General features: G+C 49.2%; 2 protein-coding genes across 11 annotated transcripts in view; one reads left to right on the plus strand and one right to left on the minus strand.

The window, feature by feature from the left end:
* Positions 1-1,545: 1,545 nt before the first annotated feature.
* PLA2G12B (phospholipase A2 group XIIB) lies at positions 1,546-17,114 on the plus strand. 2 transcript variants are annotated; one of them, XM_013959850.2, is made up of 4 exons: positions 1,546-1,865; positions 8,738-8,826; positions 10,343-10,508; positions 13,116-17,114. In XM_013959850.2, the coding sequence occupies exons 1-4, from the start codon at positions 1,631-1,633 to the stop codon at positions 13,232-13,234; spliced, it is 609 nt and encodes a 202-aa protein (XP_013815304.1). In that variant the 5' UTR covers positions 1,546-1,630; the 3' UTR covers positions 13,235-17,114. The 2 variants fall into 2 exon arrangements, with proteins under 2 accessions (XP_013815304.1, XP_013815305.1); XM_013959851.2 differs by having other exon boundaries at positions 8,738-8,814.
* Positions 17,115-17,609: 495 nt separating this feature from the next.
* Positions 17,610-22,665, minus strand: part of OIT3 (oncoprotein induced transcript 3) — a 32,992-nt gene continuing 27,936 nt past the window's right edge. For all 9 annotated transcript variants that reach the window (XM_067299689.1, XM_013959846.2, XM_067299690.1 and 6 more), the window contains 2 exons: positions 20,257-20,356; positions 17,610-18,570 (listed from right to left, as the gene is read on the minus strand). In XM_067299689.1, the coding sequence (XP_067155790.1) occupies positions 18,391-18,570; positions 20,257-20,356 (280 nt within the window). In that variant the 3' untranslated portion in view covers positions 17,610-18,390. The remainder of the gene's footprint in view (positions 18,571-20,256; positions 20,357-22,665) is intronic.

The following is a 22,665-nucleotide window of genomic DNA, read 5'->3' on the forward strand; positions in this document are numbered from 1 at the left end:
AGCCCAGATTTAGCTGTGGTCTCTCCTCCTTATCCCGTATCTGGAGCACAGGAGCAGGGTGCAGAAGGATGCAGGCAGTTGGGTGCTGCAGAGCTCTGGCATTTCAGAAGTAACAGTGCTGCTGGGCTGTCTCCTGCAACACAATGAAACGTCAGTATTTGTGCCTGCGATTGCCGTATATTTGAAAGATCTACTCCCCTGCTCTAGCGAGCCTCCATTTGAGAGCCCAGATGCTTCTGCAAACAGAGCTGACCTCTGAAAAGCTGGCCCTTAGAGTCAACAGAGACTGGCCGGTCGACATCCTGCAGAGCTATTATTTCTGGAAGATGGTGGTGTGCTGGGACACATCAGTTAAGTTTTCTGAGAGCAGCTGGAACCTTTTCATGCCTTTTGCCTTCCCAATTCTTTGTCACTGATTTGCGTTGTCATTTGCTGTTGGTGTTTGGCTGTTGCCATTTTTTTAATGAATAACCTTCCTCAAAATCTCCACCAGCTGTGCCTACCCCACAAGTCCCTGGCAGGCTGAGTCCCACCCCAGAACCAGGACCTGCAGCTACCCCAACAAGCCTGTCACCAGGCTTAAGTTTCTAGAACAGTCTTTGCACAGCGCAAGCCACCTACCTGGCACGTTTAATTCAGCAACACTGGTATTTCATGAAAGCAGCGCTACAGTAACCAGCCGTCTAACACCAGCCCTCCAGAGTGCCATCCAGGGCAGATACTCACCTACATCATTGATAGCTGGAGGGGGGCGTGCCAGGGAATTTCTCTGAATCTGGTGTTTCTAAACCCCAACTACTCCTGATGGCTGCATCAATCCCTACAAGGCTTGTAAGGGTCCAACAGCACCTCCAGCCATAGCACAGCAGAAGCACGCAGGATAAGGCTCTCTGCCACCTTAAGGTCCTTCTGCTCTGAGTGTGCTGGTTATCTGCAACACAGTCTGTTCTGGGGAGGCAGGCATGGAAAGCACCTTTGTACAACAAGCATGTCAGACGCAGGGTCCCACAGGTTTTGCTAGGGACAATCCCCCTGCAGCAGGTAGGCTTGGAGGAGGTTTCGTCTCACGGCATTACATGACCAGGAAGCCTTGGGTACGAGCAAGGAGTGCTCCTCTGTCAGTCAGTGGACCACTACTCTTATCGCCTGAGTAGCAGGAAGGGTGGAGGAAGAGAGACACTCCACCTCCCAACAGGCAAGGGAGAGAGGGAGGCAGCCCAGGCAACGGGACAGGTCGGGATCTCTCCTGCTCCCTACAACCGCGAGGGGCTGCAGTGCCAGGGCAGGCAGACCCCACTCCAGCCCCTCTGTGAGTGGTTTTCCCACAGAAAGGGGAAATCACCTTCACACAGCAGTTAAAGCCCTGGCGCTGCAGAGGGCTGAGCCTGTTCCAGTGGGATTGTGCCAACTCATACCCCAGTGCTTCTCTGTGAGACGAACTTGGACCAAATCTCTGCAGTGCACTTTGCACTCTGATTGCTGTGGCCTCATCCCAGCTCCCTCAGCAGTGTCTAAAGTCCAGGGGAGAGGGGTGCTTACCTGCCCTGTACGCACACCAGCTCAGTCCCACTCCTCCCTGCCTGCACATCTGTGTGCACAAGGGCTCCGGGGCCTGGATCTGGACTGCAGCATGAGGCTGTTCTTTGAGGCAGCAGTTCTATGCCTGGGCCTGGGCTTAGGGCAATGCACTGAGGAAACAACACAGGAGAACACCATCCACCATGCTCCCCCAACGGAGTCATCCTCTTCAGACTGGGGCATGGGGGCCATTCGGGACAGCTTTGAAACGGTTAACAGCTACTTTGACTCCTTCTTGGAACTGCTTGGAGGGAAAAACGGTGTTTGTCAGTACAGATGTCGATATGGTAAGTGAAGGGTGTCCCCACCCTAAGGACTTGGGGCAAAATACTCCACAGCTAGGTCTGCTGACAACTTTGATTGCTACAATCGACATTGTCTGTCAGTTCTGTGTAAGAGCCCTCAGGATGGGGGAGGGCAGAAGGGTAATCAGTAAAAGTGGCATGGCTATGAATTTTGCAGGTTGCTGTATTCTGGCACTGCATATGCTCTGTTACCTTTCAAACCTGATGTTTAAGTGGCCCTCAGAGTTGTGGTACCAGCCTCCACTTCTGCACCTAATTCCTGCTGGCTCCTCTCTCCCTGCCCTTTCCCCTCTTTCCTATGTGTGAAAACTCATGGCACTTCCCCCGACATGAGCTGGCTTGTGTCTGTGACCTGACCATCTATAGCACTTGTCACAGAAAAGTCACCACAGAGAGACACAGCTTCTCTTCTGGTGCCACTGCAGGGAAACCTAATCCACATCTTTCCCCTGACCAAGAACAGACTCATCTTGAGGCTACTCTATTCTTTAAGGAATAATGGGACAAAAGAAGATACAGGTCTTACAGTAAGGACCTGTAAGTAACCATGCTGCCAGGCCACCTGGACCCCTGAAGAGAGGGAGCAGGGCAGGCAGCAAGGCCCCAGAGGGAAGAACAAGCAACCTGGGCAGACCCGACTCAGAAGGGGTTGTTAGTGTCGCCAGTGGCCATAATCTCAGCAACCTTCGGAGTGTCATTATTCAGCAGTTGCAAGTTGACTAATAAAGTGGGGAGGAGGAGGGGAGATAACAGGAAGGTAAACGAGACCTGCCATCACCATGGAAGAAGCTTTAGTACTGAAGGTGGAATGAGGCAGCTGTTGCTTGCCTTGGACTTTAGAGTGATTTACCAAAAAAGGAAGAGTTTGGTTTGTCCTAGGGGCAGGATGGAGGGGGTGACATCTCAGAGACAGCAGGGCAAGAGCAGCCTGGAGTGTGCACAGGGAGGGCAGCGGACAGGGCAGATGGTGGCGCAGCCAGGGCTGAAGCACACCCCTATGCCACAGGTCTGCAGTGGCTGCAGGTCACTGGGCAGGCCAAGGCACAGGCAGTGCAAGCTGAGGGGCGTCAGCCATCAGCAGGGTACCCTGAGAACGCACAGGATACAGCTGAAACAACCTGTCTGGGAACAGCAAGATGACTTCCCACAAACTGTGCTGTGTGCTCAGCCTCCCCTCCTGCAATAACAGCAATAACCCTGTCCCTCTTGTCACCTCAGCCCTCCTGCCCACAACTGCCCCAGCCAGTACCTTCACGCCCCCCCCCCCCAGCTTCATCCCACATCCCCGGCTGAATGCCTGGGCAAGATGCTCCTGAGCACTGAGATGATTTCAACCTCTCTCCTCCCCTGATCATTGCTTTTCACAGACACAAACTTCATGCTTTGGAGATATCCCAGTAACTCAGTTACCGTCTGCATGCATCTCATTTCTTCCAGAAAGCAAACTGTCCCCCTCCAGCTTGCGCTGCATTGTCTGTAACATGCTCCCTCACAGAGGCAGCCGAAAGGAAGCACCTCCTTTCCCTTCTGGGCCAGCAGTGAGGGCACTAGGAGAAATGCAGACACTGTGGGCTGTGGTGCTGGGACCCGATTTCCCTGTCAGGGCAAGAAGGCGGTGGGGCCACTCTTAGCCAAAGCTGGGCTGCAAGAAGAGTTTAAAAGTAGACGTAACCTTTTTTTTTGGGGGGGGGGGTATGGTTTTTGTTTTGTTTTTAAAAGGTGTATACACCTGTCCTCCCCCTGCCAGCTCTGCCCCTCAGGCCTCCACCGTATCCGCAGACAGGGCAACCAGGAAGCAGCAAGCTGGGCACCTCAGGCCCACAGCAAGGACCCCAGTACTTCAGTCAGCCCCAATGAGCCAGGAGCCTCCACCTGGCAGCCCCGTTACCTCAGCTCAGCAGCCCGGTTACCTGAGCCCCGCAGCAAGCCCATCACCTCAGCGTGGCGGCCATGTTACCTCAGCTCCGCAGGCTGGCACTTTAGCCCCAGGGCCTCGAAGCAGGCCCATCACCTTAGCTCCGTGGCCCCGCAGCAAGCCGAGCACCTCAGTCCGGCGGCCCCAGTTCCTCAGCCCCGTTTCCCAGCCCGGCGGCCCCGTTACCTCAGCCCCACGTCCCCAGCCCCGCGCCCCGCAGCACGTCCGTCGCCTCAGCCCCGCCGTTACCTCAGCCTCGTGGACCCGACGCCTCAGCCCGCTGCTGCCCATCACGCCGAGGCGACAGCGCCGATTGGCTGCTCTGCCCTGGGGGCGGGGGTGGGAGGCAGGAGCAGCCAATGGGCGCGGGGCTCCGCGGGCGAGCGGGCGGCAGGGCCGCTCCTGGCTGTGCGCGAGACCCCGCCGTTAGGGGGCGCCCGGCCGTTGGGGCCCCGCTGGGGGGGGGGGCGGGGGAAGGGGAGCGGCCGTTGGGGCCCCGCTGTGGGTCTGTGCTCACCAGAACCAACACGAAGCTCTTCGTCATCTGCTGCCGAATCAGGGCGCGATTACTCTTTCCCCAGGCACGCAGTAAAAAGGGTGCCTTCCACTCTCATTCCAGCCGAGAGATGCTGATAATAGCTTGTTTTGCCATGGTAAAGGTCAGGACTTACCTGTAATTGCCATATCCATCTTCAGCTGAGTACTAAACTTTTGGCTGTTCAGGCGGTTGGTTGGACTCTCCTCCTGCTTTTTCAGCACTCGGTGAGGCCTGAAAAACAAACAACTTGATGGCTTGCCCCCTTAATTCAGCACTTTGGAGTTACACAAATACTTGCTGGCAGATGCCTACTCCTCCTTATAAAACCTCTCCGGCAACTCAGGGTGGAAACAGCCTGAACCAGAGTTAAATCCCTCACCAGCTTCCTTCAGCTGCCTGGCCAGGCAGGACTTGCGACATTTTGCTCAGCACTTCGGATTTGTCCTGAGGGACTTGGGATGAGGAGGCACATCCAGGCTGCGGGAACAGAGCCCTCGAAGTCGCACTCTCCTGCACAGCCCTAAAAGGCTCTGCCCTTACTTAGCACAGAAGTAACAACGGACCTCTCCACATGGCAAGGGGCCGGCCCCAACATCATCCATTCATCCCAAAATATATTTACTCCCCCCTGCCAGAGAGCATCAGTGCGGCAGCATCTGAGACCTCCTGCATGGGCCAGAAATCCCTTGCAGCCAGCTGGCTGTTCTCCAGTCTCTTGGCACAGCTACAACAGCCGGGAGATATTAAAATGCATCAGGGAAACTCACTTCCTATTGGAAACTCAACTTCAGCCCTTCTCTAAGGCCATGCCAACAAGGCAGTGCCCTAAAATATACCTTCTTCCAAAGAACAGGCTTTCTCAGCAGTGCTGTGCTTCTACACATCAGTGTCGCTCCTCACCATGCTGCAGCTGGTCAGATCCTGCTGTGCCCTAAGTGATCCCCTGGTGTCCCTCTCTAGCAATGTCCTGCAGCAAGCAGACCCACCACAACAGGCCTCTGACAAAATACAGCCAGCAAAATAGCCAATGTGACCTACCGACTTCCTTCTCCGTCACAGACAGGCTTGTAGGAAGGGGAAGCAATCAATGGTAACAAGAGCATGGAGCAGATGTTCATGTAGTTCATGGAGAGTCAGAAATGCCTTTTTGTGCTTTGCTTCTGTTTCAGTGTTAGCTAGAAAACAAGATGAGGAGGAGAGGTTAATTATGGTGTCTTGGACTTTATCTAGCTGAGAAAGAGTTCACAGAAGTGCGCTTTACAAATGATTAAGCTTTGCTTTTCAGAGAGGAGGGGGCAGGTTTCCTACAAGGAGTCATCTTCCAGGCACTTCAATGTTTTGTGGATCACTACAATCCTAACATGAGATTTTTTTTTGTAAAGCCACCTTTCTAAAATATTATACTAGCTGTAACTTCAGCTTAATGGAAAGCTTTCTCTAGAAACACAGTATCACCATACCCCAAAACATTCTCACTCCTGCTCTGACCTGCCACCTTACCCCATAACTGACTATTGTTAACTCAACTCCACCTGCTCAAAATAACACTGGTTTCTGCACTAGAAAAGTTACTTCTGGAGCATAATGTAGATCTGATCTATTCAAAGGGGTCACAAGGCAGAAACAATAGTTTGTGTTGTACTGAGAAATACTCTACCATACAAACCCCAGACCTACAGTGGTAATGTAAACTGGAGAGCTTTATCCTGGCTTGCAGACAGTTAAAGCCTTGGTGCATTTTGAATTTTTGTAGGGTTGCAGAAAAATTGGTTATGGGCATCTCACAGCTGGATGGGATTTCAGTTTGTTGTTTGCTTGTTGCAAATTTGTTGTTTAAACAAAACAGCTCCAGCAGTTTTTAATTTAGAAGATGCTGGGGACATTCTTGCATATAACCTTCCGAGGCATTTGGAAAAATGAGGCATTTGGCCGTGTCGCCTTCTCAAGAACACAGTAGATTTATGGCTATATTACCATTGGTACTTTAGGTACCTTGACAGAAAAATGGGGAAAAGAGTTTTAAATGATTATCAGCGCTGGCAAGAAGAAAACAGTGGAAATGGAGCTTAAAGGAACCCAACCCTGTCCTGAGGGCTAAATTAGATCTATTTTATATCTATATACCTTCTCTAAGAGTGCTTAGGGAAGCAGAAATTTAACCCTAAAGGTGACGGACTTACAGAAGGCTCGACTCAAACATGTTTTTGCTGGAGCATTCACACAGTTTACAAAGTCTTCCCAGAGCAGGGTTCAAACGTCCAGTTTTAACACCTCATTCTGCATTTAAGATCTCCCTTGTATACGCCCAGCTGGCACAGAAGAAGCAATGAGCACACATCAAAGGATGATGCAGAGAGAAACCAGAAACCGTGATGGGTGGTCTCCAAGGCACTAGAAACAGGACAGCCTTGGCCTCTCCAGGGAGAATCCTCTCCCCTCTTTAAACAAGCTCTTTGCACAGCTGGGTCAAGGCGCACAGGCCTCGAGTGGCAGCCTGGCAATTTGCCCTCCCCAAACCAGAGGTGTCAGGTTAGAGGGAGGGATGAAGGAAAGAAAATGAGACAGGACAGGGAACAGGCAGATCTCCTTTCCGTGCAGACAGTTTCTGCTTGGACCCCGTTAGACATGTTTGAAAGTCCTGCCCCGAAATAAACACAGCTGGTGACCAAAATGGACATGGACTCAAGCCACACAGGACTGCAGGGAGCCAACACTCCCTGTGACATGACACCACCCCGCACCACAGCATCTGGGAACTGCCTGGTGCCCTGTTCATTGTCACTAAACATCTGACCAGGAGCAAAGCTTCCCTTGGGTTGGCATTTGTCGAGGATGCAGCTAATCCACACCAGTCCAGCTGGCGACCTAAGAGAGCAATCCAGTCTGCAGGACCTCTCCATCTGGCTTGGCACCTCTCCCTGGGAAAAGCGAGTCACGAGTATTTGTCAAAGGAGCTGACGCCTTCTCCTTTGTTTCTTGGGAGCCGTGTCTCCCACTGGAGCATGCACGGTCCTGCAGAGCTGGAGCTACAGCTCCATCTGCACACACATCCAAGTGGGGAGGAGGCAGTGCAGTGAAGGAGGAGCGATTCCTACAAGGACACAGCCCTGAATTAGGTGGCACCATCAAGACCTGCAAAGTTGCCCTATACAGAGAAGAGCAGGTGCCCGCCTGCGAAGGAACCAACCTGACAATACCAGAAAATCATAATCCCTCTGGGTTCCTCAGCAGTAGGACGCCCGACAGACTGGCACTGTAAAAAACACAGCAGATTAGGGTCTCTAAAACAAGCAGGTTGCAGCCTTTCAGATCAAGACACCGAGGTGGTGCCAGGCGGGAAGGGGCACAATCAAATAAGCAGCGGCGCACACCCTTCACATCCAGAGCTCTCCGTCAGCTGTATGTAAAGCCCCAGACTGGGAAGGCAGGCAGACAGGAGGGTTTGCACAGTTTCACAGCAAAGAAAAAGAGATTAAATTGCTGCTGAAGCTACTCTTAGCTGATTGTCTGCTGGAATCTTTCTACATTGGGTAAATAATTATTCAGGGAAGAAATTCTTGCTCTTCTGTGCATACAAAGGAGCATACTAAGGGAATGCAGAGACAAAGGGACAGAAACGATTTGCAGAAGGTGAACCTCCACCACCACATGCAGGAAATGGGCCAAGAAGACCTCATACTCAGAGTAAGACCAGACATGCAGAGAGCATGACTAAGGTCTAGCACAACTTTGCAGAGATCCATAGCTCACTGACACTCTTTGAGTGAGCAATGATGGAAAGAAATCCCTTTGCTAAGCTAGTAGCATCTTGGAGGAGTTAAAAATGCAGATGGGTGATCCCAGCTGTGCAAAGCTCTCAGGAAAGCTGCTAGGCCTGGGAGGTCTGAGGCACTCGCTTCAGCACAGAGGGCTGCTCAGCTGCAAAAACTCACATTGCAAAGAGGGACTTGTCCATTGTAAGAGCTTGGGAGCAACCCCAGACCTCAGGGCTGGGCTCAGCCCAGCTTTGACATTTGAGTTCCCAGTTCACACAACCCACAGTGCTCCCGTGGCTGTGCAGGAGGAGGCACGAGCTGAGCCAGGCTGCAGAGCTGCCTCCTGTCATCAGATGCTACAGAGAGCTGCACTGCTGCTTTGTCCCTCTGAAAGAAATAACTGCCACCTCCCTTCTTAAGCACCATCTTGCTCCGCCTGGACACACTCTGCCTCCGAGGGGCCTGGACTGAGAGCAGGGGCAGTGTCTCAGCCAGCTCTAGCACCCTTTTTTTCAGTCCCTGCATCTCCTAGAGCAGAAGGAAGCGTTTGGGGATGCAGACCAGAGGCGAGCTGCCTGCCACTCCTCGCTCTTTGGTGCTGCTTCTGAGAAGATCAACTTTCCTAACATTTTTCTTTCTTTCTCAGGGAAGGCTCCAATGCCGCGACCTCAATACAAACCTCAAGAACCAAATGGCTGCAGCTCCTATTTTCTGGGGCTCAAGGTACCCGAAAGTGTATGTACTGCCTAACCCACCATTCCTAGATGATACAATTTGCTAACCACAATAACCAACTAATAATATTGGGGAGGGAAGAGGCTTAGCTGTGCTACATGTTGACTGTGTGATGACTTGACTTCTCTTAATGACTGAAGCCAGAGCACTGGAAAAGGGAGGAAATATCATGCAGGTACAGGCAACAAGCAATATATCTGGGACTGCTAAAAGACATGGCTGGCTGCCGATGGCAAGCAAAGGCGAACATTTCAATCTAAGTGCACCCTCCTAATTTACTGTCAATCAGGGGAGCACTAAGATCCCAGCCACTGCTGGCAGTGAAAGAGGAATCATGTAGACAGGAGTTACGTGCACGAAGGACTGGCCTGTTCTGGTTGTCTCAGTAGTTACTGAGAGATAAAGCTGCCCGAGTGTGGTAGCCCTAGAGGAGGAAAAGGGGGTACCCGGCCAAGCAGAGCACCAGTGTGGAGGAACGTGTTTTATCAAAGCCCTGATCAACACCAGTGCCCTTGTGACAGGTAACGCGCTCAGTGCTGGGCAGCTAAGTGACTTACCATAATGCACAAACAGCAGTACTTGAAGGTCTTCTCCACACCTGGCACTCCGTCTCCTCCCATGCTTTTTGCTTCTTCTGAGCACTAAAATGCTTTAATGCTGCACCCACTTGTAATTTCAAAGGCAATTAATGAAATCAAAGTAAATTGAAACCACCAAGAAAAAGCACTCCCAGGAGACTCGAAGAGCAGGAATCACTATTTAGCTGGTGCATTACTGCTGCCCATGAAGTCTGCAGCAATTAAGCACACTCCTGCTCTGAAAAACCCTCCCTGCTATGGCTAATTTTTCATGTTATTAGTTCTTTAAACTATATGTCATTGCAAAGCTTGTGGGCATTTCTGCAGTAACTCCTCCTTATCTGGGCAGTCATGAAGAAAAACTCATCTCCTAATTATTAGATGAGGAAGGACAAAAAGAGGAAGAATTTATAATAAGCTAATGACTCCAGTCTCTCCAGAGACAAGCCCCATCACCCCTATGGAGAGGTGAACAGAACCCCCAAGTCCAAATTGTATTTGTTCTTGGCCTCACAAGCACATCTGGGAGAAATAAAGCATTAATAGCACCTACAGCAGATACGCTAGGCCAAAAAGCAGGTTTTGCCAGGTTTTGGGAAGAGGAGGAAAGAGAAAAGGGGGCTTTGCCACAGCTGGTAAGGACAAGAAGCTTTCTGATGAGCTCTGACAAATGAGACCTAGGAAATGTTGCAGAGGGGCTGCTCCCCACCTCTTGGCCAGAGGTTACTCCCCAGCGGCAGAGAGGAGAGGAGGGAATGTGGCCTGCCCCACGCTGGGGCAGACTGCACTACTGTTGGACGCTTACGTTAGATGGTGAAGGAGGAGCATGCTTTCCCTCCTGCTGCCTCAGGTTTGGGGTGTAGCTTCTGGCAGTTGCAGACATTTGAGTCTGAGGCCAGGGTGCAGCCAAGAGACACTTCTTTTCTTTCCTCCCCCAGTTAGATTTGGGCATCCCTGCCATGACCAAGTGTTGCAACCAGCTGGACATTTGTTACGACACCTGCGGGGCCAACAAATACCGCTGCGATGCCAAGTTCCGCTGGTGCCTCCATTCCATCTGCTCAGACCTCAAGCGCAGCCTTGGGTTCGTCTCCAAGGTGGAAGGTAGGCTCATGTCCCCTGCAGGGGCAGGGGGATCTGCTTCAGAGAGAACAACTGATGGCAGGGAGGGGTGTTTGTGCGTAGGGAGTCCTTTCCTTGCCAAACAAAGCAAAAATCTGCAGTAGGGAGAAGCATATCTGTCCTGTGCTTGTCACAGATGGGTCAAAGCTGAATGAGAATTCACGGTGCTGAGATATGCCCACACACACTCCTACCCCAAGCCTGGACACTTAAAATTATTTACATTTGGAAAATGTAACAAAACACACCTGAAAAGAAGAAAAACCCCAAAAACATAGAAGCAATTCCTTTAAACCTTAGGTGCCCTCCCTGGGACTTCAAACACCTTCATGGGAGACCAACAAACCTTCCAGGGCCTGTGAGTCATGCACTGAAACCAGCACATGGCTAAGGGCCAATCACGTAGGAGAGCCAAGGGCAGGGCTCTGTGGGACCTAGTTCACAGATAAGAGATGACGATGGCCTCAGGGATATGCTGCTGTGTGGCTGGTGAGATCTGGATTCCCCAGAAGCCTGCACGCCAGCAAAGCTCAGGTGACATATCGGCAGCTCAAGAGCCACCCTGGTTTTGCCAAGTTTTAAAAGTCTCAGTCTACAAGTTTGAGAAGAGTTTCTTTGGCACAAGCTGCGTTCAGAGTCCTGTGAAGGTTACTGATGTGATAGCCCAAGTCTCCCTCTTGCTCTCTTCTGCCAACATCAAGCACCTCTACTGTGTGAGGAGAAGAAAAGATCTACCCTGCCACTACCAGAGGTCAGCCATGGCAGGGAGGCGGCTCCAGGCTGCCCCTCCTGAGGCCATTTCAGTGTGTTCCCATCCTCTGTAAGATGGGGTTTCTCTTGCAGAGGAGCTGAGTGGCAGTAACACAGGACAGGCAGTGAACAGCGTCCTGAATACTCTGAGGATAAAATCTACTAAAGGCAGGTGACATTAAAACAGTTAAAGATGTTCACAGCAGCTTTGATCTGAACAACCGGCAGAGCGCTTGAGAACAATCCACTCCCAAAGTGCTGCGTGTTTCTCCTTACTGCAGCCTGCTCCTGTGGTTTAATCCCCACTGGAGATGGCTTGTTGTAAGGTACTGTAAAACATTCATTTGTTTTCCAGGGTGTAGCTCGATTAGGACAAATGGGGAAGTCTGCATGGCACCGGTACTAGTGCTGATGGCTTCCTATCTGATCACAGAAAAATGGTTGGAAAAAGCCTGCAGTGATCAAGAGAAAACAAAGAGGTGGACTGAGACCTAAGTGCTACCAGGCCAACTACACTCAGTCTCTCATGGTCACCCTTATCTACAGGCTCTCTTGCAGCCAACCCCCTTCCTATCTCTTGAGATTTTCTTCTGCCAATTTTTCAGATCACCTCTCTTCCCTTTCCGCCTGTGGCAGTGAAGCCAACAGATAGGCCCTGTCGAGTTAAGGTGGAGCAGAGCTCGCGCTCCATGCCTGAACCAAGCCACCTTTACCTGCTTTCAAGCAGGACCAGACTCTTCCAGCACCTGTTTCCTGGTTGCCAGAGGACACACAAGTGTCACTAAAGCAAACCTCTGAGCCGTCTTCTCCTCCTCCCGCTCTGCCTGTCCTGCCCTGTGCTCCATACCCGCCACTCCCTGTCCTCAGGGCTGCTCTCAGCTGCTCCTGTCACACAGTCCTCCCCTCTTGTCCCCTGCCACCCTACAGCTTATCTGGCACCTTTTCCACAGAGTCACCAGGAGTTCAGAGGAAGCAAGTAAGGGAGGGGGTTGCACTCCATTCAGATGGGTACAAACATCCCTGGCCCATTCCAGTCGCATCAGTGCGAGTTAATCAAAGCCTCCATTTCCCCACTGACTCACTATAACCTTCTCTTCTCTTAATACATGCCAGCCAACCAGACTCCTAAAGCAGCAGGACTAGAGCGAGGTGGCCAGAGAGACTGAGAAAGGAAGAGACAGTCCCAATGGCAGGGCCTTCCCAAATCTATTACCTGTACAGCAATCAACGTTACTGCCAGTTAAACCCTAACAAACTTGGCATTAACCCATTTATTTATTGACAAGCAGCTTCAAGCCTGTTTCTTGGGAGGGGCTAGCACTCAAAGCACACTGTATCAACAGCTCCACTGCTGCAACCACAGCCAGGCTTCTCAAGCTGGCTGGCAGCCGGCATTTTAACCCCCCCAAAGCAGAAAAGGTTGGTTTGTAGTGGCTATAGGCAAAGGCAGGGAGAAGAAACCAGGAAAGACAGTGCTGGGGAGATCTTCTGGGAAATCTGCTGCTATTTGCAGCACCCCACATAATCCATCAGCAAGGAAAGCCTAGGAGAAGCAAGAGAGGAGGCAGGCTCCAGGGGACTGAGAGGGAAGGAAGTTTGTGCCTCTCCTCTGTGACACATAGTTGCCACATTAGGGATGAAAGAGCCTCAAATTCAGCAGAAGGGGAGAACTTCTGGATTTATAAAAATGTGGTACCCAGAAAGAAAAAGACAACCCACATTTCCACCTGCAAATACCACACAGCTCAGTGCAGGACTCAGGCTAGGGTGCTTCCACTCAGCCCTCAGACATCCCCGAGTGCCTGTTACTTACATGCCTGATCTTGCCTTTCTCCACAGCTTGTGAATCCGTCGCAGATACAGTGTTCAACGCTGTCTGGACCCTGGGCTGCCGGCCCTTCATGAACAGCCAAAGGAGCGCCTGCATTTGCAACGAGGAAGAACGAGATGAATTGTGAAGAGCAGCAGATCCCCCGGCCTCCATGAGCCTGCTGCCAAGCGTCCCCTCTCAGATACAGCACTTCAGCACGCTGCTTTCTATCAGCCCTCTGGCCTAGCGCGGGATGTGGGGGACCTGGGCGAGCAATATGCATTGGCTACAGCTTTCAGGTAGAGGGCTGTAAAAGGGGAGACAGTCTATGGAAATTAGGCAGTGATGCCTGCTGTCCACCGCAGATGCAGTCCAACAGCCCTTTCCCTCTCCAGGTCTATCAGCTTGAATGATCTGAATGCCAATTTTCTCTACAGACTGATCAGAGGCAAGCAGAATGCAGCACTGGTTATAAACAAGGGGCTTTGCTTGTTTGTTGGCCTCAGACACACGTGTGTTAGCTCCCCCTGCCCCTTAACTTTCTAATTTGCAATACAACGCATAAGGTTTCTGCAACCCTTGAAAATCCCAGTCCATGGCCACACTATTTAAGTATTTCCACCACTGGTGACGGACTGAAGAGGAGGGCTAATTTGCTCTCAGTATGTTGCTCACACCCATCCTTGACATTTTCCATCCCATCATTACACCCCCTGACAACCCTGCTTACTTACGTGCTTGACGGATCCTAAAACAATTTAAAACATCCAGGGATTTGGTAAACGTGGGAAGGGCTTTAAGTAGCTGCGATATGGTCACATATCTGGGCAGAAGGAGACCAAAGCTCACCTGGTCTGAGATCTGAAATGCAGTAATTTGCAGCATCTCTTGCACACCTATAGGACTCTCCCACAGCCTCAGGAAAGGCAGCTGCTTTTCATTTTCAGTGTCATCCAGATATGAACTGCATGTTTAACTATTTCCCTCCTTTACCATTTAACAAAGTTTCTCCCTTAGGTTCCCCTTTTTTACACAAAACAGTTGCGTGTCAACCTCCGTCTTTTGCACAAAGGGAACAGGAGGCTCACAGTTGCACTGGATGAGATTTTCAAAATCCTGGAGGCTTATCAGTCAGATGGCAGGGCTTATTTGCTACCTCTGTGCAGCAAAGACCGCCAGCTGAAGAGCGATGAGCAGTTTCAGACTTCATTCTCTTTACAACGTGGTTAATATTTCCATCTGCTATCAGGAGCTTTTACTTCGTATAAAATTAGAATTTAAAGTGGTATTTAGAAACTCATCTACATATAACATTTGCAGACAGCTTTCATCTGTGTTTCTTGTTGAAAGGAAGTTGCTATTGGGTACCCATGCCATGCCACACAAATACTTCAGCATCTCTTCCAAACATATTTATGGATATGTTCTTCCATCTGCCACAGAAAAGTTGAGGCTACAGAAGGGTAATTTGGAAAAAAAGAAAAAGTCTGTTTTAGTTACTTTTCTTCTAGTTTGTGTGTTTAAATGGATGCATGGAGCTATAAATTATTTAAGCCCTGTATTCCTGTTCTTGACAGTCATCTTTGCTTTACGGTGAACAGTGATGAGACATTCATCTCACCCCAAATAGACTGAAACAACAGGAGTATCAATATGAAAATAGGAAAATAAAAATGATCGCATGAGGTGCACTGGGATGTTTTCCATTAAGGAGGACCTTAATTTCCACTGATCGGATGCAACGACATCCTTTCCTAGCTGGGCTAACTCCACTGGAGAGTGAATACTGCAATGCCAAGCTCCACCGCAGCATGTGTCTATCAGAGCTGGACAGACAATCTGATCATCTGCCTAAGAAATATGTATTTTTGGCTTGAGAGGGGAAGGAAATGTTCCTTGTTCCAGACTTCTTCCAAACTTTGTATTTTGTCTGTGAAATGGTACCTGTTGTCAGTTTGAAATGTGAGCATACTCTTACGATTAAATGATACAATTTAAAAACTCTATCTTGTGTAAACTCAATAGCCAACTGGCTGGCAAACATCTTAAAGCATTTTAGCTCAAGCGATATCGAATTAGAGCCAGGCCAAGCAAGTGATGACAGAAGATGATATACAGGAGAAACTGAAAGGTTCTGAACAGAATCCCTCTATCCACACACTGACACTTGGAGACACCACTAACATAAATCACAATTTCTTCATGCTTTCAGACCACCATTCATCCCAAAACACTTTACAGACTACTGCACACAGAGCAACTACTGAAAAACTGCATTTTTTACCACAAAGTTAAGCTGTAGCAATCTGAAAAATCCCACAAGCTACACTGCAGTGAAACTTTTGAATCTTCAAGTGGTGGCAATGACTCAAGAAAACCACTAAATAATCCTGTGGAGGAGAGAACCAGTGCATGAACTATGGTAAAATTTCTGCAGCCAAACTAAAAATTGCCTCCCTGCATGCCACTCCTGCTACCCAGCGGCACACAACGTGCAAACCTCAGATCATCTTTATTTCCATCCTGCTCTGAACAGGAAGACAACATCGTGCTCACCCTGATGGCTCCCTGTTGACTTTGTGTATTGGCAGGACTATTTGCAGCTCTCGCTGATGGCCAACCCATTTGGTCTGCATGACCTCTCCTACTAACGGTGCCTCAAACAGCAACCTGAAAATTTCACTGAGAACATAAGAGCAAGGACTAGGATGGCAGGTATTAGGTATTTATTCCTAGATATTTAAGGTTCAGATGGTCACTTTATGTCCTCTGTGGCACCAACCAGAACACCAACCACACCAACGCAGCTTGTACTTTGAACCATGGTTGGCAGTGCAGGTCGGACCCTCAGGAGCACCAGTCAGCTATGGTGCCTTCTCACCACGGTTGTGCTATGTGCTCTGCTTCCACTCAGTGGTGCGGCTGATTAAATTAAACAGATAAATACATCCCTTGGCTCACAGAGGAGTTTTGCCTTTGATTTCATATCCAGGCTGTTATGCTGACAAAGACCACAGATGGAAACAAGAGGCAAGCTGCAGAGAGCTAAAAGACTCTGAAACATGCTTCTGCTGTGTGCCTAGGAGCCATCGCCTGCAGTTCAGAGGAGAAATGTCCACAGGGCAGCACCTTCTATCCTGCTTGTGGGACAAACCAAGCACCTTCCCAGGGTGCTCCGTTCACATGGCCACAGAGACTCTCCGTCTCCTCCTCGCTGCCTTGCAAGTGATTCAACCAAAAAGCTGCAGAGCAGAAAGGCCGCTTCATATGCATTTCTCAGAAAGAACCAAGCAATCTGCAAAATAACTAAAGCAAGTAAAGAAACAAACCTCTCCCTCCACCGCTCCCCAGGTCCCTTTCACACTAACAAAAAACACCAGTTGCCTCTCCAGAAGGCACTGGCTAATTAATTTCATTTTCCAGCTCTTGTTTTATCAAAACAAGTACATTCAGCAGGGGCTGCTTGAACAAAGAAGTGACAGTGAGAAATTGCCAGTGTGGTCCTAATAACGGAAGTGAATCAGCAGAACCAGGAGATGCATGGCAATGCAAGAAGGAGGCTTTTTCATTTATTTTTCTTTCACATATGGTTAGATAACATAAAAACAAGTGTCTTCCCACTTATACCTATTTATTGTCATAAAAATATTTTCATTTATTCCAACACACGTGCGTGCACACACATAATCCCAAGTCAGAAAAACAGCCAGGAAGCCATTAAAGAAAATCATGAAAATCCCAGCCCATGAAGTGCCCATTCCCCTTTGAAACCTCAGTCACCTAAAGTAATAAATCTGTGAAATGGAATATTGCTGACATGATTTGTGACTCCTTTCTTAATAGCCCCTTCAAATGGGCTCCCCATCCATTTGAGAGCAGCAACAAATTTTGGCCTTGGCAGCAATTTGCCCGCTTCCAACTGAAATAGAAAATCAGTAATGCAGACTGCGGGGGGACTTCCAACATAACTTCAAATGCGCACACAACAGGGCTTGAAACTTATTGCGGAAAACTTCATGAACGCACTACTGAGCCATAGCCCGCTTCGGAGAGGGACCCCTCCTCTCTCCTCCTCCAGCCCTGCCTCTCTTACTTTCTCCTTCACTGCTTTCTGTGCCTCCTTCCTTTCACCCACCTTTCCAATCCTGCACCATACAGCACTCCTGCTCCTGAAAGAAGCCCAGAGGAGCTGGAGCTGATAATCCATTACATTTCCTTTGGAAGGAGTTTGGCAGCCCAAAGGGATTCCCAACAGGCATGATTATTCCCGCTGTCACCAATAATTCTCTCTCTAGCCATCCCTCACCTAGCAGGAGATTGCAAACGCATGCAGTCACTTTAACAATGCTGCCATGTCTCTTGTCACCAGGCTCGCCGGGGACAGCACTATCCAGAGAGCCACCACATCAAATATTTATAGCAATCGCTTGTAACATGCATTGCTCTGATCCCTTTGTCAGTGCCACAGCCTCTCTTCCAGCATTACAACTCTCAACCACAGATTTGGTAATAGCACACTTGGGGGGTGTTTTTAGGTTTTTAATTATCTTTTTTTTTTTTTTTTACAACAAAGGCGCTATAACACTTACAAAAGGCACCAGGTTGCTGGGGGGAAAGAGAGAAAAAATGATACACTAAATACAAAAGAAAACACTGTTATACTGCATGCAACTATCAGGAGAAAATAAAAAAATTAAGTTTTATTAAATACTTTTTACTATTTAAAAATAACATTCAAACGTGCCTGCGACAGTTCTAAGCTTTAGCTGCATATAATGACAGCTGCTTTACAGTTCCAAGGAACATGCATATTATGAGATATATATTTTTATATATATTTTTATTAATGGTCATCCAAAAGCTCACCACACTCAAAAACTTCAGCATCATTCACAGACTTGCACAGCAAACATGTTTGGCTACGATACTATTTGTATTGTCTGCTGAAAGAAAGGCTTGAACAACATTTGTTTAGTCAAGGACGAACAGTCCTGTGGAGCCTGTGGGTGGATGCATGGAAAAAAAAGTCAGGTAACACTTCAGGCCTGCGAAGCAACAGGGTCCTTTCAACCGACAGAAATGCAGGTAAAACTGAACTATTCTGCAGTCCGGGTTGCGCTCAGAGGGGTGTCTCGTGCATCTAAGATACTTCACAAATAAGCACCAGGCTGTTGGGGAAACAAGTCCAGAGGAAGTTCAAGTGGGGGCTTCACCAAATACCTCTTATTTCTCAAAGGCCCATGAAAGAAGGAATCGATACAGACGGTTGGTCTCAGGCGGAGATGCTGTGCCAGCAAGCAGGGGTTAATCGTCAAAGTCAATTCTGATGGGACCACCTGTCAGGACATGGTTTGCCACGTGACCGGATTCCTCTTCCTCCTCCGTCTCAGCTGCCCTGCGCATTCGTCTCCGGCAGCCCTGGGCGCAGCGGGAGCTCTCGTCCAGCGCCCCGCACACGAGGATGCGGCAGTGCAGGAACACTTCCTGGTGGCGGCAAGACAGCAGGCGAAGTCAGTGCACAGCAGGCTGCGGGAACCCGACTGGCAGCGCTGCCAGCTCTCACAGAGCGTGGGATGCATGTGATTCCCATAGAACAGCCATTTCTGTCCAGGTCAATAATGTCCTTATCCACCATGACCATCCACAGCCAAATTGGCTGCTCCATCTGTTTTCTTAGAGGCCCTGGTGAGGGCATGTTTTGCAGAGTCCCCAGCAGAGAACTCGGAGCATGCTGTCTGCCTCTTAGCCAGGGACTAAGACAGAACATGAAAGCATGAAATGAATCTTCAGAAGAAGGTATGAAAATGTCAGGAGTGAGCTTGGAAGAGCTCGTATGGACTGGAAGTGTGGTAGCAAGCAGGCCAAGAAGACACGAAGCCTCACAAGGAGATGGATTGATGGAAATGTGCAAGAGTTTGACAGGCGCTGAGAAAACACATAAAGATAGAAGACTGAGGGGCAAAGGAGAAAACACAGGCTGATGAGGAGCCAAGACTGGTAGCTGAAGGGAGGAGAGTGCAAAGGGCATGGAGACAGCTGCCTTTTCTGTCTGCACAGAACGGCAGATAGTGACAGGATTGCTGCTCCCTGCCCTCTAAATGACAAGAAGAGTAAGCAAGATCCCTGCAAGCAGCGATTAGGGATTTGTGAAAGTGTAGTCAACAGTGAGGTTTGAAGCAAAATGCATTGCACAGGCCCTGGAGGATGCGGGGTGGAGGCAGCAGTGGCAATCAGACGGCCAGTGAAATCCGTGAATTTAAAAAGACTTCACCCTTTTTAACCCTACTGAGGCTCTGCAGGGGCTGGAGAGGCAGCTTTTTGCCTTTTGAGGCAGGCAGTACTGGCTGAGCGTAACAACGGTGACTGAAAGACCTGATTTCCTCCAGCACAGAAGAAAAAAGCTATTTGCATTAGGAAAACAGCATTATTCTTCAGCTGTCCTCCCACTACGGAGCTTCTGCCCCAAACTGCCATCAGACTGTCTGGTTTCACATTGAATTAATCAGTATGGTAGCCTCATACCTGGAAACCTGCAGGGCATTAATGCTCAAAGAGTCAGAGAAGATACATGGCTGAAGAGATCCAAAGCTATAGACAGCCTTGTTTTGAAGACAGGACGCTGCACAATGTACCTAAATCCCTGGGTTTCTGTTTGGTCACTGGAAACACACACACTTTTCTCTCCCAGCGTATGAGGCTCCCCAAAGCCTCACAGGAAACAGCAACGATTTCAGCTTGCCAGCACACAGCTTTGAGTGTACTTGTATCGGCTGCTGTTTTGCATGGCAGGAAGAGGCAGTTAGCCAGTGCTTCAGGCCTACAAAAGGGTGGTAGGGTGACGAGAGGCTAGATGGGGTTGAAAGGCTACGACAGGGCTTCTGCCCCTGTACTGGGCTACACAATACTGCGCAGCAGCCTGGGTCAGTCTACAGCAGCCACAACTGGCCTTCATGTTCTATTTATTTGGTTTTATCCCCCTCTTCTGAAGTACCTGTGTCCAGCTCCCGAAAGAAACAGCTGCTGGAATAGGCAGAGCACTGCGTGTCTTGGGCCAGCCCTTCCTCCCCTCGGTACTCTAATAACACTACAGACATACAGCCAACTCTGTGTTGAGGCTCCTCAGAGAGCTCAGGGCTGATGCAAGGTCCGAGAGGTGCTTTTTGAGCTTACCTTGTTGTCTTTGCCCACAAACTTGAACACAGGAACCTGGAAGTGCTTGGCAAGATGGTCCTTTGACGTGTACTGTTTCACTGAATCATCAGAAACGCAGCTGAGGAAAGCAAAGGGATAGGCTTTAATGGGTTTCCCAGAAATGGAAAAAAAAGACAGAAAAAACATCTCGGCCTATTTAACTAGAAAAAGAAAAGAAGAGCTTGGCCCTCTCAGGCTAAGCTACTATCCATGTTACTTCCTCTTTGGTCACAGGAGAAAATTCGGGAATGATGGGGAAAAAACAACAGTGAAGATGATAGCATCTCCAGACAAAGAACAGCTCAGCAGCAGCGCTGGCAGGACACGGGCCAGTCCCTTCGGCAGAGGGGCTGCCAGAGAACTGCAGGCAAATTTATCCTCATTTCACCTTCCTGTGCAACAGTCCGCAGTGATCAACAGAACTGTTAAGCATCTATAATATATTAGGTAGTCTGTGTATACCACACACATAAATGATGCTTAAAATGAAGAAGCCTTTGCCCATGTTACTAAAATATTACAGATTATGGAAAAAATAAAAACCTAGATCTACTTGGCTTTATATCATTTATAGTTTTCTTTACTTCTCAATGGACTTGGTTGGACGGCTCAAATTCACTACAGCTAAAATTCATAATTTCAGTTTCTCTGTCACTAGCAATATACAGGTATGCGCATGGTCATAGAACTGAAAGAAAATAAACTACCTCTCTATAAAGTTACATTTCATGTCTAGTCTGTTTATAAACTACTACAGACTATTTCGAGTCTGCCAGTGAAACACCAAGACAAAAAGTTATGGTGACTTGATAATTACCGTTGCGTACTGCAGTGCCTTGGGCGTTTTGAGAGGCACAGACGCTGTTGTTACTTTGCATTGCAATGCACCATGTCCTTTCCAGCAAGTTAATTCCAGAAACATGGACTTTGCAAGTTAAAAAAAAAAAAAAAGGTGATGGAAGAGATGAGATGTGAGTGTGACAGCTCAAAGCCTACTCTAGAAGCAACCTTTAGCTTCCAGCCTTACACCAGAAATAAGTAACATATTGTCAGAAACGCTGACATTTTTGACATGTCGTGACACATTCCTTTATCAAACAGCAACAAGAACAGCAGCAAACTCCCCATCTATATGTAGCTCTGCTTACACTAGAATGTGTACTAATAAATCTCTGTGCTGTTTGGCTACCTTGGCTCTTTGGGCTGCAATCCCTCCCAGAATCGCCCCTCTGCCACGCACGGCAGAGCACTGAATGTCCACGGGAGCGTGCAGCACTGGCCTCATCCCAGCATTATTTACACCATCATTTATTTCAGTAGCTTTTCTCAGCCGGTGGAGGTCATGGTCTGAAGGGATATCCCTGTTTGCAATGCTTGTCTAGTTAACTTGCCTGGGAGGAAAATATAAAAAGTCGTCCAAGGGGAGCCAATAAATTAACACCGTTCAGCTAGAAGTGACATAGTTTCCTTCCCCTCGAGGTCAAACACTAGATGCCACTAAGTTGCTTCATATAAAATGGCTTATAAAAGCATCATTCCTCAAGGCACCTCATTGCAAAGAGTATCAGTCAAAGCCTTCCCGTAAGTGACTGGCCAAGCCTTGGGGTTGTAAAGTCAACTCAGAGGCATTTCCCTGCTTGAGAGTGTATAAATTGCAGAGATTCTTGGATAGCGGCTCAAACCAACTCCTACATCCCAGGGAATATCCTCCACACTGGTGGCCAGAAACCTCCTGGTTTGGGGCTAGGGAAAGGGAAAATGGAAAAACAACAAGGAGGAACCACAGAGCCCCTACCATGCCCCTAAGCATGTGTTTTAGGGAGCGTTGCCACAAATGCATTGTGGCAAGACCAGAAGAGCTCAGAAACCTTCAAGTCATGGGGACAAGTCCCTTGGCATCGTACATGGGGCCATACCAAGTCCCATCCTCCCAGAAAAGCCCCAAACGCTGCTTTCCGCCTTGGAGAGGTGAGAAGGAGCAGGGGAGCACAGGTACAGAAGGAAAAGGGGTGACCCTGCTCTGGAGAAGGGGAAAACAACCCTCTCCTGTGCACAGCGTGTTGAGGGCAAGGGAGTGGAGAGCAGTCGTGCCACGGTAGCTCTGCTCTGGCCATTTCCTGGGGATGGGTGCAGGGTGGAAGGAGAGCCCGGCAAGCCCAATAGCTACTCCGACCTGCAAACGTGGCGTAACGAGAGGGAGCCTTGCTAACCAAGCGCAGTGGAACCACCTTAACCTCCTTACGCTCCGGTGAACGGCAGCTCCCGGCCATATCAGATTACAATGGCTTGCCCAAAGTGACATGACCTTGCTCCAAATGCCCCAGAGAGCTGCAGTGTTTATTGTCCATGCAGCCGGTCAATGCTTTTTATTTATTTTCGTTTGGAGAA

Source organism: Apteryx mantelli, chromosome 7 (genome assembly GCF_036417845.1).
Source record: "Apteryx mantelli isolate bAptMan1 chromosome 7, bAptMan1.hap1, whole genome shotgun sequence".
Taxonomy (NCBI): domain Eukaryota; kingdom Metazoa; phylum Chordata; class Aves; order Apterygiformes; family Apterygidae; genus Apteryx; species Apteryx mantelli.